The 16,165-nt window shown below is 45.7% G+C and overlaps 1 protein-coding gene across 2 annotated transcripts; it reads left to right on the top strand.

Moving 5' to 3' along the window:
* Window positions 1–11,936: 11,936 nt before the first annotated feature.
* LOC109785685 (pentatricopeptide repeat-containing protein At1g56690, mitochondrial) lies at window positions 11,937–15,326 on the top strand. Of its 2 annotated transcripts, none has more exons than XM_040387202.3 (4): window positions 11,937–14,205; window positions 14,415–14,623; window positions 14,764–14,829; window positions 14,948–15,326. In XM_040387202.3, the coding sequence occupies exon 1, from the start codon at window positions 11,991–11,993 to the stop codon at window positions 14,151–14,153; it is 2,163 nt and encodes a 720-aa protein (XP_040243136.1). In that variant the 5' UTR covers window positions 11,937–11,990; the 3' UTR covers window positions 14,154–14,205; window positions 14,415–14,623; window positions 14,764–14,829; window positions 14,948–15,326. The 2 variants fall into 2 exon arrangements, with proteins under 2 accessions (XP_040243136.1, XP_040243134.1); XM_040387200.3 differs by having other exon boundaries at window positions 11,940–14,166.
* Window positions 15,327–16,165: the final 839 nt, after the last annotated feature.

Below are 16,165 nucleotides of genomic sequence, written 5' to 3'. Positions count from 1 at the left end.
ACCGAGTGCCGGCAGCACCGTGAGATCGAATCAAGAAGAAAATGCGATGATTAGTGAAAAACCTCTTGGTGGCGCCGATTAGGCCTCGGCTTCATCCGAGGAATTGGTGATGATGCTGCTCTTCCGGTGGTGCGGGTGAAGACGGCGGTGTGGGAATGGAGGTGGCGTGAAAGATGAGGGAAATGTCAGGGCAGCTCCTTGGAGGTGGAGGACGGGGTGGCTGAACCGGTGGGACGACGAGATCGACGACGGATCCTCGTCTGGTGTGGTGGATGAGGGACGTCGAGGTGTTGCTGTGGACGACGTCGTGGGGAAAGAGGCTCCGGCTGGGTGGCGGACGGAGGAGGGTGTGGGGCTTCGCGGGTTTTCGCGGCCTCGTTGTACGAATGGGTGGGCGGATGGGATGGGAGGGGGGAACCATGGCTTAGCGACGCGCTTGTCCGAAATGTGGGGTAAGTTATGAAAGTACCCCCACCGATTTGAGCTAGGCGGTTCTTTCGGTTCAGGGGTATCACAGGCATTTCGCGTGTTGGGATTTTGCAGGAGGTGGGAGTTTTCGCGCGCGTTGTAATTTTGGGATAGCAAGGCACGGGTTGAGATGGAGGGAGTTTTTGAAGCACAACGAGACAAAGATATATCTTAAATATTTCGGGGTAACAAGGCACGGGTTGAAGAGGCGGGAGTTTTGCAGCACGATAGACAGAGATGCTAGCTTGAAATTTCGGCATAACAAGGCGCGGCTTGAAATTTTGGGAGAACAAGCTTAACGTGTACAAAAAAATTCGCACCTCATCACTAGAGAGAGCCATGTCCCGTTTTACTATATTACTAGAAATGCTTTCAAATACAACAACAACAAAACTAAAAAAATCGGGACAACAAACATAACGTGTATAGTACCAAATCAATTTGCATTTCCCTCAAAAATAAAAAACAATTCGTGTTGTCTAGCATATGGACTAAATTTGAGTACATTTTCCCTATTTGAATGGGATTGTACTCGGGTTAGTTATACAACCATCTAAATATTATCTTCACAACACATGACATGAATATAGGAGTAGTAAATTCTGATATAAATACGAACTACATGTACATACGATCTCAAATTCAAATATATGTATCCATTTTATGTTGAATTCAAATCATAGTACATGTATGCTCTAGCTAGATGTTCAGAATCTAAACCATGTATGATACTACGTACAATATGTTTAACACGCACAACACACACACAAACACCATTTAGACTAGTAAGGTACACGTGCATTGCACGCATGAGATCTGGCAACCAAATTATGAATAAATACCACATTAAAGCATGTAAGCTTTGAGTATATATGCATGATTAGATGTTCATTTAATTCTTATAGTTCATCTCATTCAAAATCATTTAGTTTTTATAAAAATCTAATATATTTTAAGATTCATGGAATTGTGCGTTGTAAAGCATAAAGTGAAAAACAAATAATGACAATTCATGTAGAATTTTTTTGGGCAATTATGATACGAAAGATTCTAGAACAAAGGAGAAGTATTTGTGTTTTGAGGTTTGTGTATTATAGTTCAACCATGGAGTCTTCTAGATTGTACATGTGGAAAAATCTGGTGGAATGTAGATGATATCCAACAGCCAGTAGTGCTCGGATTTGCCATCTCTGCATCGTCGGATTAGCTTCATCCAACGACCATCTTTCAAAATCAAAGTTATTCGCACACTATATAAAAAATATAAAATATAATATATAGGGGTATAGATATAGATATGTGATGCGAAAGCCACCCATCATCTCCAATTAGAATAGTGTGTCCATGCACAGATGCAATGTGGCCAGACGATGTCTGCTATCGGTATCTCAAATTCAAATCAGTCTGACCTTGTTCAGTGTGTATACAGTATAGCATGCTTGTTTCCAAACCACACCGCGCATATCTCAGTTATATTCATGCATGCATGGGTTTCAAACATCATGATCTCTTATTCAAATATTTGAGTTCAACTTTACATTGATTATGACCTCACCTAGTCTTTTACACCCACACAGTCGTCTTCTCTTTATAATTGTACCACTAATTAAGTTTCTCTCGTGCATGCATGCACACACACTACCACTCGGCATTATCCATCGCACACATGCACTCTTTTTCTTCAGGTCGGTCTCCCATGCATGCACACACACACACACATCCCCTCTTCATCATATCGGGCATTCTTTATCTCTCACGTGCATGCGCAACGATCGATGTTCCTCTATGTGTGTGTGTATATAGCTAGGTCTTTCCCAGTTTTCCACACAAACCGATCGATCTATATATCTAGTGAGGTCTCACCCTCTTTCCCACGTACACATCGATCAATCTATACCTCTTTATATAGGATTACATAGCTAATACACCCACATTAATTATATATCCAACGCCCCCCTCCCATCATCCATGCCTTTCGCTTCATCTCTCATATGCGCGCACAGTGGCGAAGACAGGGGCAGCAAGGGCCCTGCCCCCCTAACATCACTATATATTGAGGCTAATATGAATGTGATCAGTAGATCAATTGCTGGTAAAATGGTTTAAGTTGATGAATTGACCCTCCTCGTAAAGGATTAGCAATGCTTGGCCCTAGCTCATTTATTTTTCATGGCTCCGCCACTGCGCGCAACAGTGCACGTTCTCGCCCCCTCTCTTTAAATATCGATCTCGCACTTGTGCACTCCTTCATAGTCTCCCTCCACTTGGCCCCTCGCACCATCTTCCAACCCCCCACCAGATTTTGCCACATGTACAATCTAGAAGACTCCATGGTTGAACTTAAGCATAATGCACAAACCTCAAAACACAAGTGCTTCTCCTTTGTTCTAGAATCTTCCGTATCATAACTGCCCAAACTTTTTTTCTAGTTGAATTGCCATTATTATTTTTACTTTATGCTTTACAACGCACAATTCCATGAATCATAAAATAGATTAACTTTTTTATAAAAGCTATATTGATTTTGAATGAGATGAACTATAAGAATTAAATGAACGTCTACATCATGCATATATGACTCAAAGCTTACATGCTATAGTATGGTATTTATTCATAATTTGGTTGCCAAATCTGATGCGTGCAATGCACGTGTACCTTACTAGTACTTACAGTATGTGCAAAATACGTAAATTAGAATTCCAATGGCATGCTACACAGTGTCCCTCTTTCAGTTCATGAAGCCACGTGGCACCTGTGGAGGCGTTGTCGCGACCTCCTTGTGTGGATTGATCACAGTGACGTGGTGCTGGTTCCAGAAGAATGTACTTGTCCTCTCCCATGCACACTGGAAGTACATGCACGAAGCGAAGATGTGCATGCACGCACTCATTCCCTCGCACGCACACGCGGGTACACTGTGGGACGCATTTTTTGTACTAAGGTCCACCCCATGTGATAACTTGACGCGTGTAAAGTCCTTCACTTTATTGATGGTCAATTAATACAGCGCATGCAAATTGAGTGGACGTGAGGGAGGAAGTAGTTGAGAAAGACATTACTACTCCACTGCGTGCATGCGAGTAGTTAAATCATGGGTTGCTACTTCCATTGGTCTCCTTTGTATTTTGTGCCAATTTTTTGACCATATTTTAAGTAACATAATATTATGCATGTCATAAAAAGTGGCACAAAAAAAGGGGCCAATAAACCAGGATGCAGGCAGCATGATCAATTTTTGCTAAGGCTACTATTGGTGGCCTTTGTATTTAAATATGGACGGAGTTGAGTAGTACTATCTTTATCTTAGCCTCGTAGGGCTCTCCCAGCACCTAGGCTCGTCTCCCCGCCTCGCCCACCGGATCCCGCCATGGATAATCCCTTAGATCCCAGGATCCCGCGGGCTGCCCTCTCGCTGCGGCCCGTAGCACTGCCGCCTTTGAGAGAACCCACATGTGTTTTAGAGGGGATCCATTGCTCTGGTATCACAGATCGGTGGCGCTGGAGGACATGCCAGGGCTGCGTTTCAGGTGGCGGGCAGCAAGGGCAAATCGGGTCGAGGAAGCGTCGCATCGATTAGAGATAAGTTCGAAGGAGTTGCGCCTGGTGTAGCACAAGGCAGAGGCGCAAGTCGATCTCAGGGGGGAGATGCTGAAGGATGTCAGCATCTGGCAGCGTCGCGTTGATTTCGAGCTAGGGCTAATGGCAGAGATCATATTCACGGAGTCAACTGCGGAGGAAAGAACACACATGCCTGCGGAATGGCCTGAGAAGTCGGTGCAACTGTTCAAATGGGCGGTAGGAGAAGCCAAATCGCGGGACCAGCTGCGGCGGCACCGCTGGGCATGCATCGTAGGCGAGGCGAGGTGAGCTCGTCTCCCCTCCTTCCCCACCAGCGATGCAGTGACCTACTCGGTTGCTGCTGCAGTGAACTTGCGGCGCCATGGCGATTTGCAACCGTGACAATCACTCCATCTATATGTATTGTATTTATGTGAAAATACTTGGTCATTTGGAAAAAGATGGTAATTGATTTATCACTAGTTTTTGAATGCTTGGTCATGACAGTGACCCGGAGCCACAACCAGAAGTCTCCATCACGTAATACTTACGGTCGGTCGCACCAATAGATGGTCGGTCGGACCCGTGACACGCATCGGCTTGGTCTGACATGTACGACCAGTTACATCACTGACTTGTGCGGCCACATTTGACCAGTAGTACTTGAAATTTGTGTTCCAGAAAACTCATCGGGAGCCGTTTCGGGCCTCAAAACCAAAACCATTAATTAATCTTTCGCTTGTTCCCATCACATTCCAAAGTGTATAGTATAATTAAGTGCAAACCTGCTCACACCTAGTACGTATCAAACCTGAACGTGTTCCCACTATGCAGGTTTTAGTACTAGTACTAGTACTAGGTTATAAAAAGGGGAACTAGTACCTAGCAGAAAATCACTCTACCTCTTCCTCCTCATAAGTCTTTCTTGTTCGTCCGTCCTTGCCATGGCCGGTGTGCAGAGCTCTAGGTTGAGAACTATTCATAACAGGGGAGCGGCAGCCAAGGCCGCGAAAAAAAGAGGCTCGCCGCCTGGAGGGACCTCGAAAGATCTCTCACGGGCAGGCGAGGGCTCCCGGGAGCGCCCTAGCCACGGAGGCGAGTGCTCCCAGGAGCGCCCGAGCTGCGGAGGTGAGGGCTCTCAAGAACGCCCTAGCCGCGGAGGAGAACATGCTGAGCTGGCGGCGCTGGAGTCGTTATCCCTCGACGACATGCCCGATCAGCTCAATAAGCAGGAGGAGTTCATCGACGGCTTGGTGGAGCTGTTGAAGGAGAGCCTCGACGACTTGCTCGTTGAGCTCAATGAGCAGGTGGAGTTGACCACCGGCTTGGTGATGCTGCTGAAGAAGAGCATTGCCTCGGATAAGAAGGCGACCGGGCGAAATCCTGCAACTTCAGGAGGACAAGGCGAAGCTCTGCCACGAGCTCGACCTGCTGAAGGAGGAGAACGCCGGCTGGAAGAAGCTGTATGAGAAGAGTAGTTCCTCGATGAAGATGCTGCAGGCCCTCGCCATGGAATAGAAGGAGGAGTTGGTGAAGCTCCGCATCGAGCACCCGGATGCTGTCAAGGTACGTAATGCAGCCGTGGAACAGATAATGAAGGCTTGCGTCGAGAAATCCCGCGTCCTGGACAGAATCAAGAAGATGGCGGAGGAGATGCACAAGGAGATGGAGGTCGTGGAGGCGATGAAGAAGCAGTTACGACTCCGCGGCCAGCAGCCCTTCATGTAGTAGAGAGCAACGCCCCAGACTTGTGTGTGCGTCTTCCTTCTTTTTTGGGGGTGATAATCTTCCTTCTTCTTTTGCTCCTGTGTTTCTTCTTTTGCTTCGGGTGTTTCGGCGCACATGTCATGTTCTCTGCGAGGCATGAATAGAACAATGCTAACGACGAGAAGCGCCGTGGGATCGATGACTAGCAAATTAGATCATTTTTATCGCCATATCGCACTGGGCTGTCGTGTTTTGTGCTCCTCCGTCGTACTAGTACTCCGATGGAAAACTTGAGTGTACCGCACGGTTCTTTGCTCCTCCTCAGGTCATCGGCAACATTTATACGAGCAGTCAAATCACAAGGCCCCGCCTTCCAGCAGTAATGAACCGTCAAATCACAAAGGCCCTCGCCTCTCGTGAAACCGACCAAGCGAGAATGCCCCGCCCTCTAGCCTTTTAAATTATACTTTTGTACAGTAGTAGTATCGATGGATTGCGCCATGGAGCAAAACTAACAAGATGAAATTAAAGAAAAAAGGTGGTACATATAGAGAGCGCTTGTCGCCAAATTATGCATATAGTACCATTAAAAAAGCTAGTACGTGCTTAAATGGGGTGCTAACTTCTATTAAAGAAATTAGCATACTTATTTAATTCTTGGGTTTTTATTATTTATGCCACTAGTTGTGTATCACTACTCAGTTTTGCCATTAGAAGTTACAACTACTAAAAAATGCCATCGTTCCGTTAGATGTTTGCTCAAAAATGCCATTAGACATTGTTACTTATTTTCACATCAAACCCGTTGACCATGTTATATGACAAGAATAAGCCGATTCTCTCTATCTCACAATGATAAGTGTGGCCCCGCTTGTCAGGAGTAACCAAGCGAATAATTTTACAGGAAAATAAGAACGCTGTTGGGATCAAGTAGGCCCCACACTTTATTGTACTGTAGTTAGATAGAGGGGGAGCTGTCATGTTGGTCCATAGGTATTTATGTCATTATAACATGGCCAAAGAGATTTGAGTCACAATAATGGTGTCCAGCACAACACACCCCTCAAATAAAACTAAACACAATGAAATTTTTTGATAACTAAACTGCTGGCTATATGATGTTGGTCATATATATTGTACGTATATAATGTGAAGAAACGAGTGGTAGTACTACCAACTACAAGATGAACTATAAGAAATACTAGCATGTACGTACTGAAGAGTTAAAGTAACGAGAAGGAACATAACATAGTTCTACTGGGGGCTCAGCACAACACACCCCTCAAATAAAACTAAGCACCCTGCAATTAAACTAAGCAACTGATAACCCACAAGTATAGGGGACCGCAACAGTTTTCGAGGGTAAAGTGTTCAACCAAAATTTATTGATTCGACACAAGGGGAGCCAAAGAATATTCTCAAGTATTAGCAGCTGAGTTGTCAATTTAACCACACCTGAAAAACTTAATATCTGCAGCAAAATATTTAGTAGCAAAGTAGTATGGAAGTAACGGTAACAGTGGCAAAAGTAATAGTAGCAGTTTTGTAGCACTCGTAACAGTGGCAACGGAAAAGTGACGAAGCAAAGATAAATATGTGAAAAGCTCGTAGGCAATGGACCAATGATGGATAATTATGTCGGATGACATTCATCATGCAACGGTTATAACATAGGGTGACACAAAACTAGCTCCAATTCATCAATATAATGTAGGCATGTATTTCTAATATAGTCATACGTACTTATGGGAAAGAACTTGCATGACATATTTTGTCCTACCCTCCCGTGGCAGCAGGGTCCTATTGGAAACTAAGGGATATTAAGGCCTCCTTTTAATAGAGTACCAAACCAAAGCATTAGCACTTAGTGAATATATGAACTCCTCAAACTACGGTCATCACCGGGAGTGGTCCCGACTATTGTCACTCCGGATTGCCGGATCATAACACATAGTAGGTGACTATTGACTTGCAAGATAGGATCAAGAACACGAATATATTCATGAAAACATAATAGGTTCATATCTGAAATCATGGCACTCAGGCCCTAGTGACAAGCATTAAGCATAGCAAATTCATAGCAACATCAAACTTAGAACATAGTGGATACTAGGGATCAACCCCTAACAAAACTAACTCGGTTACATGGTAAATCTCATCCAACCCATCACAGTCCAGCAAGCCTACGATGGAATTACTCACGCACGGCGGTGAGCATCATGAAATTGGTGATGGGGATGGTTGATGATGACGATGGCGACGGATTCCCCTCTCTGGAGCCCAAAATGTATTCCAGATCTGCCCTCCGAGGAAGAACAGGGCTTGGCGGCGGCTCCGTATCGTAAAACGCGATGAATCCTTCTCTCTGATTTTTTCTCCCCGAAAGTGAATATATGGAGTTGGAGTTGAGGTCGGTGGAGGTCCAGGGGGCCCACAAGGTCGGGTGGCGCGCCCCCCACCCTTGTGGCCAGGGTGTGGGCCCCCTTCACTTGATTCTTTCGCCAATATTTTTTATTAATTCCAAAACTTATCTCCGTGAAGTTTCAGGTCATTCCGAGAACTTTTATTTCTGCACAAAAATAACACCATGGCAATTCTGCTAAAAACAGCGTCAGTCCGGGTTAGTTCCATTCAAATCATGTAAATTAGAGTCCAAAATAAGGGCAAAAGAGTTTGGAAAAGTAGATACGATGGAGACGTATCAACTCCCCCAAGCTTAACCCATTGCTTGTCCTCAAGCAATCCAGTTGACAAACTGAAAGTGATAAAGAAAAACTTTTACAAACTCTGCTTGATCTTGTTGTTGCAAATATGTAAAGCCAGCATTCAAGTTTTCAACAAAGATCATGAACTAACCATATTCACAATAACCTTTAGGTCTCACATTTACTCATATCACTGGCAAAATCAACTAGCGAGTAATAATAATAAATCTCAGATGACAACACTTTCTCAAAACAATCATGATATGATATGACAAGATGGTATCGCTAGCCCTTTCTGAGACCGCAAAATATAAATGCAGAGCACCCCTGAAGATCAAGGACTAACTAGACATTGTAATTCATGGTAAAAGAGATCCAGTCACAGTCATACTCAATATAAATTAATAACAATGCATACAAATGACAATGGTGCTCTTGAAAGGATCGAGAAGAGGTGTCTAGAGGGGGGTGAATAGACTCTAATCAAGAAAAGTTGCAGTTTTTAATTCTTTATGTTGATGTGGAGTTTTAGCACAAGTTTAAGCATTCACAATACATATCAAGCAAGCATGACAAAGAGTATATGAGCAGCGGAAAGTAAAGCATGCAAGTTGCAAGAATGTAAAGGGATGGGATTGGAGTGTGCAAACGCAATTTGGAGACACGGAGATTTTTTATCCGTAGTTCCGATAGGTGGTGCTATCGTACATCCACGTTGATGGAGACTTCAACCCACGAAGGGTAACGGTTGCGCGAGTCCACGGAGGGCTCCACCCACGAAGGGTCCACGAAGAAGCAACCTTGTCTATCCCACCATGGTCGTCGCCCACGAAGGACTTGCCTCACTAGGGTAGATCTTCACGAAGTAGGCGATCTCCTTGCCCTTACAAACTCCTTGGTTCAACTCCATAATCTTGACGGAGGCTCCCAAGTGACACCTAGCCAATCTAGGAGACACCACTCTCCAAGAAGTAACAAATGGTGTGTTGATGATGAACTCCTTGCTCTTGTGCTTCAAATTATAGTCTCCCCAACACTCAACTCTCTCTCACAGGATTTGGATTCGGTGAAAAGAAGATTTGAATGGAAAGCAACTTGGGGAAGGCTAGAGATCAAGATTTATGTGGTTGGAATGGAATATCTTGACCTCAACACAAGTGTAGGTGGTTCTCTCTCAGAAAATATGTGTTGGAAGTGTAGGCATGTTCTGATGGCTCTCTCCACGAATGAAGAGTGGGTGGAGGGGTATATATAGCCTCCACACAAAATCTAACCGTTACACACAATTTACCAAACTCGGTGGGACCAAATTGTTAAACTGGGTCAGACCGATTTGGTTCATAATGTGACCGTTAGGCATTTCGGTGGGACCGACTGAATCAACTCAGTGGGACCGATGTGCTAGGGTTAGGGTAAATCCAAAACTCGGTTTGACCGATTACTCAAACTTGGTGAAACCGATTTGGGTAATAAGCGAAACAGAGAGTTAGCCAAGCAAACTCGGTGGGGCCGATTGCATATCTCGGTGGGACCGAAATTATTGCAATGGGCAACAGAGAGTTTGCAAGCCCATCTCGGTGACACCGAGATCCCATCGGTGAGACCGAATTGATTAGGGTTTCTGGCAGTGGCTATGTCAACTGAACTTGGTGGCTCCGGATAGAAAGAATCAGTGGATCCGAGTTTGACTTTTGGTTTGGGACATATGTGGATGTGAGAAAGTAGTGGAGGGTTTTGGAGCATATCACTAGGCACTTTGAGCAAGCAAGCCATTAAGCAACACCTCAACCCCTCTTAATAGTATTGGCTTTCCTATGGACTCAATGTGATCTTGGATCACTAAAATAGAAAATGTAGAGTCCTGAGCTTTGAGCTTGAGCCAATCCTTTGTCTTTAGCACTTTGAAGGGGTTCCACATCCTCTAGTCCATGCCACTCCATTGTTGAACTTATCTGAAACATACTAGGTAGAAACATTAGTCCAACAAGAGATATGTTGACATTAATTACCAAAATCATCCAGGGAGCACTTGTGCTTTCAGCTCTCTAACTGGTGCTTTTTATAAGAGGATGATGAATCAGCAATAAAAGTAAATAGATAGGTCCTTCGCAGAGGGAAGCAGAGATTTGCAGAGGTGCCATAGCTTGAGTTTTGAAATAAAGATAAATACTATTTTAAGCGGTATGCTTTCATTTTCAATGTAACAACCAAGAGATCTCGGTATCTTCCATGCTACATACATTATAGACGGTTCCCAAACAGAATGGTAAAGTTTATACTCCCCCACCACCAACAAGCACATTCCACGGCTGGTCCGAAACAACGGGTACCGTCCAACTAACAACAGTCCTGGGGGAGTTTTGTTTGCAATTATTTTGATTTGATTTGAGCATGGGACCGGGCATCCCGATTATCAGCCATTTTCTCGTGAATGATGAGCGGAGTCCACTCATCGTGAGAGTAACCCACCTAGCATGGAAGATATTGACAGCCCTAGTTGGTACATGAGAGATTCGAGCATACAAAACAGATTATCATTTGAAGGTTTAGAGTTTGGCACATGCAAATTTACTTGGCACGACAGGTAAATACCGCATATAGGAAGGTATGGTGGACTCATATAGAACAACTTTGGGGTTTATGGAAGTGGATGCACAAGCAGTATTCCCGTTTAGTACAAGTGAAGGCTAGAAAGAGACTGGGAAGCGACCAACTAGAGAGCGACAACAGTCATAAAATGCATTGAGATTAACCAACATTGAATGCAAGCATGAGTAGGATATAAATCACCATGAACAACCGCCGTCGTCGCTCCTCCGCCACGAGACGAAGGAATACGACCGCAGGCAGACGCTCCTCCGCCGGTGCCTCGAGCTCCCGTACGCGCTCATCCCGGTGAAAAGGGAGCCGGAGGAGCTCCCGCCGCTCCGCGGGGTGAAGATGGAGATCGAGGCGGAGCCGAAACGGCGGGCGGTGGCTTCGTCGAGCTGGAGGATTTCCTCTCCCCGGCGGAGGCGGATGCCGTGGTGGCTGCCATCCTCACGCGCAGTGCGCAGGAGGAGGAGGAGGTGGTGGCGCAGCACCACCGCCGGGAGGAGGAGGTCAACGACGTCCTGCTCGAGCAGGGTCTCGCCAGGGCGCGCGAGTTCGAGGAGAAGGAGGAGGAGTGGCGCCGCGAAGCCGAAGCGCGGGACGCCAAGTACGTCGACCTCACCTCCGACACCGACTATGAGTGATCGCTGCTGCCGCCGCGTCGCCGCCGCACCCGCAGGGCTCACCGATGAGCCCCATTTTGACCAGTTTAGGGTTATGATAGGCCGACGCGCTTCCGTCACCGATGAACTATATGTATATATGAATGATCGTCTCTATTATATGTATGTATGAATGATCATCTCTAGTGTTTCTCGTTCATTTCTCACACGAAACATTTTTTCAAAATTTTACAATTTCATGTATGATTTCTGGTCGACCGCAGAACAAATTCGTCCCTTGTATCACCTCAGACGCGAACCATAAAACCCCTTATAAGGGGTCTGCTAGCTCCTAGCCATGCTCCAGACCCCGACTTCGTTCCGCGCACACCCGCTCGCCATGCGCTTCCCGTCGGTTCGCTTCCTGCCGTCAAGTGCGGCGCCGGCGGTGGTGGCCGCGAACGCGCGCATCGCCTGGATGGCGCGCGCGGGGAACATGGAGGGCGCCCGCGCGACGTTCGAGGCCATGCCCCTCCGCACCACCGCTTCCTACAACGCCCTCATCGCCGGCTACTTCCGTAACCACCTCCCGGAGGCCGCCCTCGGCCTCTTCCGCCGCATGCCCTCCCGCGATCTCGGCTCCTACAATGCTCTCATCTCCGGCTTCTCCCTCCGCCGTCACACCCTCCCTGATGCGGCGGCCGCGCTCGCCTCCATCCCCTTACCCCCCTCAGTCGTCTCCTTCACCTCCCTCCTGCGCGGGTACGTGCGCCACGGCTTCCTGGCCGACGCCATCCGCCTGTTCCACCAGATGCCCGAGCGCAACCACGTCTCCTACACGGTTATGCTGGGTGGTTTTATTGATGCCGGCCGTCTCGACGAGGCCCGCAAGCTGTTCGACGAAATGCCTGACAAGGACGTCGTTGCACGAACTGCCATGCTATCTGGGTACTGCCAGGCTGGCCGAATTGCCGAGGCACGCCTGCTGTTTGATGATATGCCGAAGAGGAATGTTGTGTCATGGACTGCAATGATATCTGGATACTCTCAAAACGGGAAGCTTAACCTTGCACGGAAGCTTTTTGAGGTGATGCCTGATCGCAGTGAGGTGTCATGGACTGCTATGTTAGTCGGGTACATACAGGCTGGACATATCGAGGATGCCGAGCAGCTGTTTAATGCAATGCCAGAGCACCCAGTGGCTGCCTGCAATGCGATGATGGTTGGGTTTGGGCAGCGCGGGATGGTGGATGCTGCCAAGGCAGTGTTTGAGAGAATGCAAGAGAAGGATGATGGTACGTGGAGTGCAATGATTAAAGCGTATGAGCAGAATGAGTTCTTGATTGAGGCATTGTCTACTTTCCGTGATATGTCATGGAGAGGTATCCGTCCAAACTACCCATCAGTCATTAGCATCCTTACTGTGTGTTCGGCACTAGCTATTCTCAATTATGGAAGGGAGGTGCATGCTGCAATGCTGAGATGCTCCTTTGACATGGACATTTTTACTGTTTCGGCATTAATCACAATGTACATCAAATGTGGAAATTTGGATAAAGCTAATAGGGTCTTCAATATGTTTGAGCCCAAAGATGTCGTGATGTGGAACTCAATGATCACTGGTTATGCTCAACATGGGTTGGGGGAGGAAGCACTTGGCATATTTAATGACATGACGATTGCAGGAATGGCACCTGATGGGATTACTTATATTGGAGTCCTCACTGCTTGTAGCTATACCGGGAAAGTAAAAGTAGGGAGGGAAATTTTCAATTCTATGTGTAAGAATTCTGCCATCCGACCAGGAGCGGAGCATTACTCTTGTATGGTTGATTTGCTTGGTCGAGCTGGACATGTAGATGAAGCATTGGATTTGATTAAGAACATGCCAGTTGAAGCCGATGCTATCATCTGGGGAGCACTGATGGGTGCCTGTAGGATGCACAAGAATGCTGAGATTGCCGAGCTTGCTGCTAAGAAGCTATTAGAGCTAGAGCCCGAGAGTGCTGGACCATATGTTTTGCTCTCTCACATTTATACATCCACTGGGAGGTGGGAAGATGCTTCTAAGATGCGGAAATTCATTAGCTCAAGGAATTTAAACAAGTCTACAGGCTGTAGTTGGATAGAGTACGACAAGAGGGTGCACCTCTTCACATCTGGTGATATATTAGCACACCCAGAGCATGCTATTATCCTTAAGATGTTGGAGAAACTAGATGGTCTACTGATGGAATCTGGTTACTCAGCTGACGGAAGCTTTGTGCTCCATGATATAGACGAAGAGCAAAAACTTCATAGCTTGCGATATCATAGTGAGAGGCAGGCTGTGGCGTATGGACTTTTGAAAGTTCCAGAAGGAATGCCCATTCGTGTCATGAAGAACCTTAGAGTGTGTGGTGACTGCCATGCTGCCATGAAGTTGATTGCAAAAATTACTTCCCGGGAAATCATACTCAGAGATGCTAATAGGTTCCATCATTTCAAAGACGGATTTTGCTCATGCAGGGACTATTGGTGAGGTGAATGGCAAGGTAGATTCCTTGTCCTACATCATCTCATCCTGCTATTTGGTAATTCTCAGTATCTGAGTAAAGTTACCCTTGGTTTCGGAAATCCTCATTTTGGTGATGCTTCCGCTTTGTGTCTCTCAAGAGTTAGAGCAGTTACCCTTGGGTTCTCCAGTAATAATTCCATTTTGCAGTTATATACATATCCTATTGATTTCCTCATTTGAAGGCTTCAGGATAACTAGTTTAATGGCAGCTTAATTTTCTTATAGGGAACATATTCAGAATCCATGTGCCAGAGCCATGAGTTGGTCGCGAGATCTTATGGGTTTCACCTCTAGCCTACCCCAACTTGTTTGGGACTAAAGGCTTTGTTGTTGTTGTTGTTGTTGTTGAACATATTCAGAATCCGGGTTTCATCTGAACATGATTTCATCATCTACTGTGAGCGAACTGCACATGGGGAGCTTGTTCCCTTCAGGTATGTTTTCAACTATGGACGGTAATGTGACTGCTGCTCTAAGCGAGGTCACTTCTTAGAGGTCAGATTATGCTGAGCTAGAACCTGGGTAATCACTTGTTACAGTAAAAACTCCAATTACAAATCATTTTCTACTGCAGGGAGTCACTGTTTTTCAAGAGCAGCATGTTATTTGAATGGGTACAAACCCCAAAAGACAGCTTAAGGTGAAAGTTTTATATATTTTCTATTTAGTTCCTGCGGTCCTGCCTTTACATGAACCCTGATGTGCACACTCACTTACGTGCATATGTTTTTTCTCACATTGCACTCTTAATTTTGCAGACTGGTGAAGCAGTGGAGTTCGTCTATTGTGATAGGTTTGATAGGAAAAATTAGGACATTCATGACACGGCGGAAGACTGAATATGCTGTGGTGGCAGTCCGATCACAAAATCACTCATGGAGATTTTGAGTGTGGAACAGAGCCTTCAGATTTTTTACTGTTGGCATAATCCTGTTGGCGACTAATCGGCTACTGTGGCTTCTCAGCACTCAGCAGTTTGTTTGGCAAACAAAGGATCCAGGTGAATCATTCAGCTTCGTACCCCCCCCCCCCCCCCCCTCCTCCTCCCACCTCACCCCTGAACACCATGTTGTACTGCGTTATTATGTATGAAATATATCAGAAGTTTTGAAAAGAGGCAATTAGTTAATCTCTTAATCTGTTGCTCATATAAATTTTACGTACATCAAAATTGAATTCATCTTGCTGACTGGTGGATCGGCCAGGTATCACCTCTATGAATTCGCCAAAGGGTGTGTTTGGTTGTGCGCGAACCAAGCACATCGAAAAATCAAGATAGCGGAGGTGGAGTTACCAGTGCATTTGAAGAATTGTTCTGATAAAATGAACTTCAGCTACCATAACTCCACACAAAGCAAGAAATTATCAAAATAATTCAAAAAAGAGATATTAGATTACTTAATAGCACAAACAAAGATTTAGTTCATTTGAAAAACCTTTTGTAAAATAGGTGAAAGCGATTGATTACTTAATACCAACCTCTTAAGTTGCATGTCTGATTGCATTATTCCACCAACTCCCGAATTCATTCTATAGTTGTCAGGTAGGAGGATGTTATGTATTTTCCGGGCTCTACGCTCTTTCAAAAAACTAAGCTGGCTGGCCCTCTAATGCCCTTATAGCCAACGTGGTATATGCCCGCCTTTCTGTTGACACCGGCTTTTGGCATGCACAGAAGTGTTCTCAAGATGATCTTTATTGGGAACTGATCATCATGAAAGTTGTGTGTTTTGTCGAGACGAGCAACTTTGCTTTTTCAGATCATCTCAATCCGAGGTCGTATGCGACCTCTAGAGCCAAAAAAGGGTTAAAAAACAGGTGCCCAAAACAACTCAGAGGCTCTGAATATCAATTCGAGCCAAAGCAAAAGCGCATGCCGCTTAGAGCCCACTCGGAAGAGGTGAGGAGGCTTCTCTGTGCCAGGGCTTCAGGTGAAAACCTTTGGCCCTACGGACTAGGCAACGGATACACTTTGC

This window comes from Aegilops tauschii, chromosome 4, assembly GCF_002575655.3.
Source record: "Aegilops tauschii subsp. strangulata cultivar AL8/78 chromosome 4, Aet v6.0, whole genome shotgun sequence".
Classification (NCBI taxonomy): Eukaryota; Viridiplantae; Streptophyta; class Magnoliopsida; order Poales; family Poaceae; genus Aegilops; species Aegilops tauschii.
The sequence above is the reverse complement of the archived record's forward strand: the minus strand, read 5'-3'. Positions and strand labels throughout refer to the sequence as shown.

Coding starts and splice junctions, on each gene's coding strand:
- LOC109785685 (XM_040387202.3), top strand. CDS start 11,991: ATGCTCCAGACCCCGACTTCGTTCCGCGCACACCCGCTCGCCATGCGC.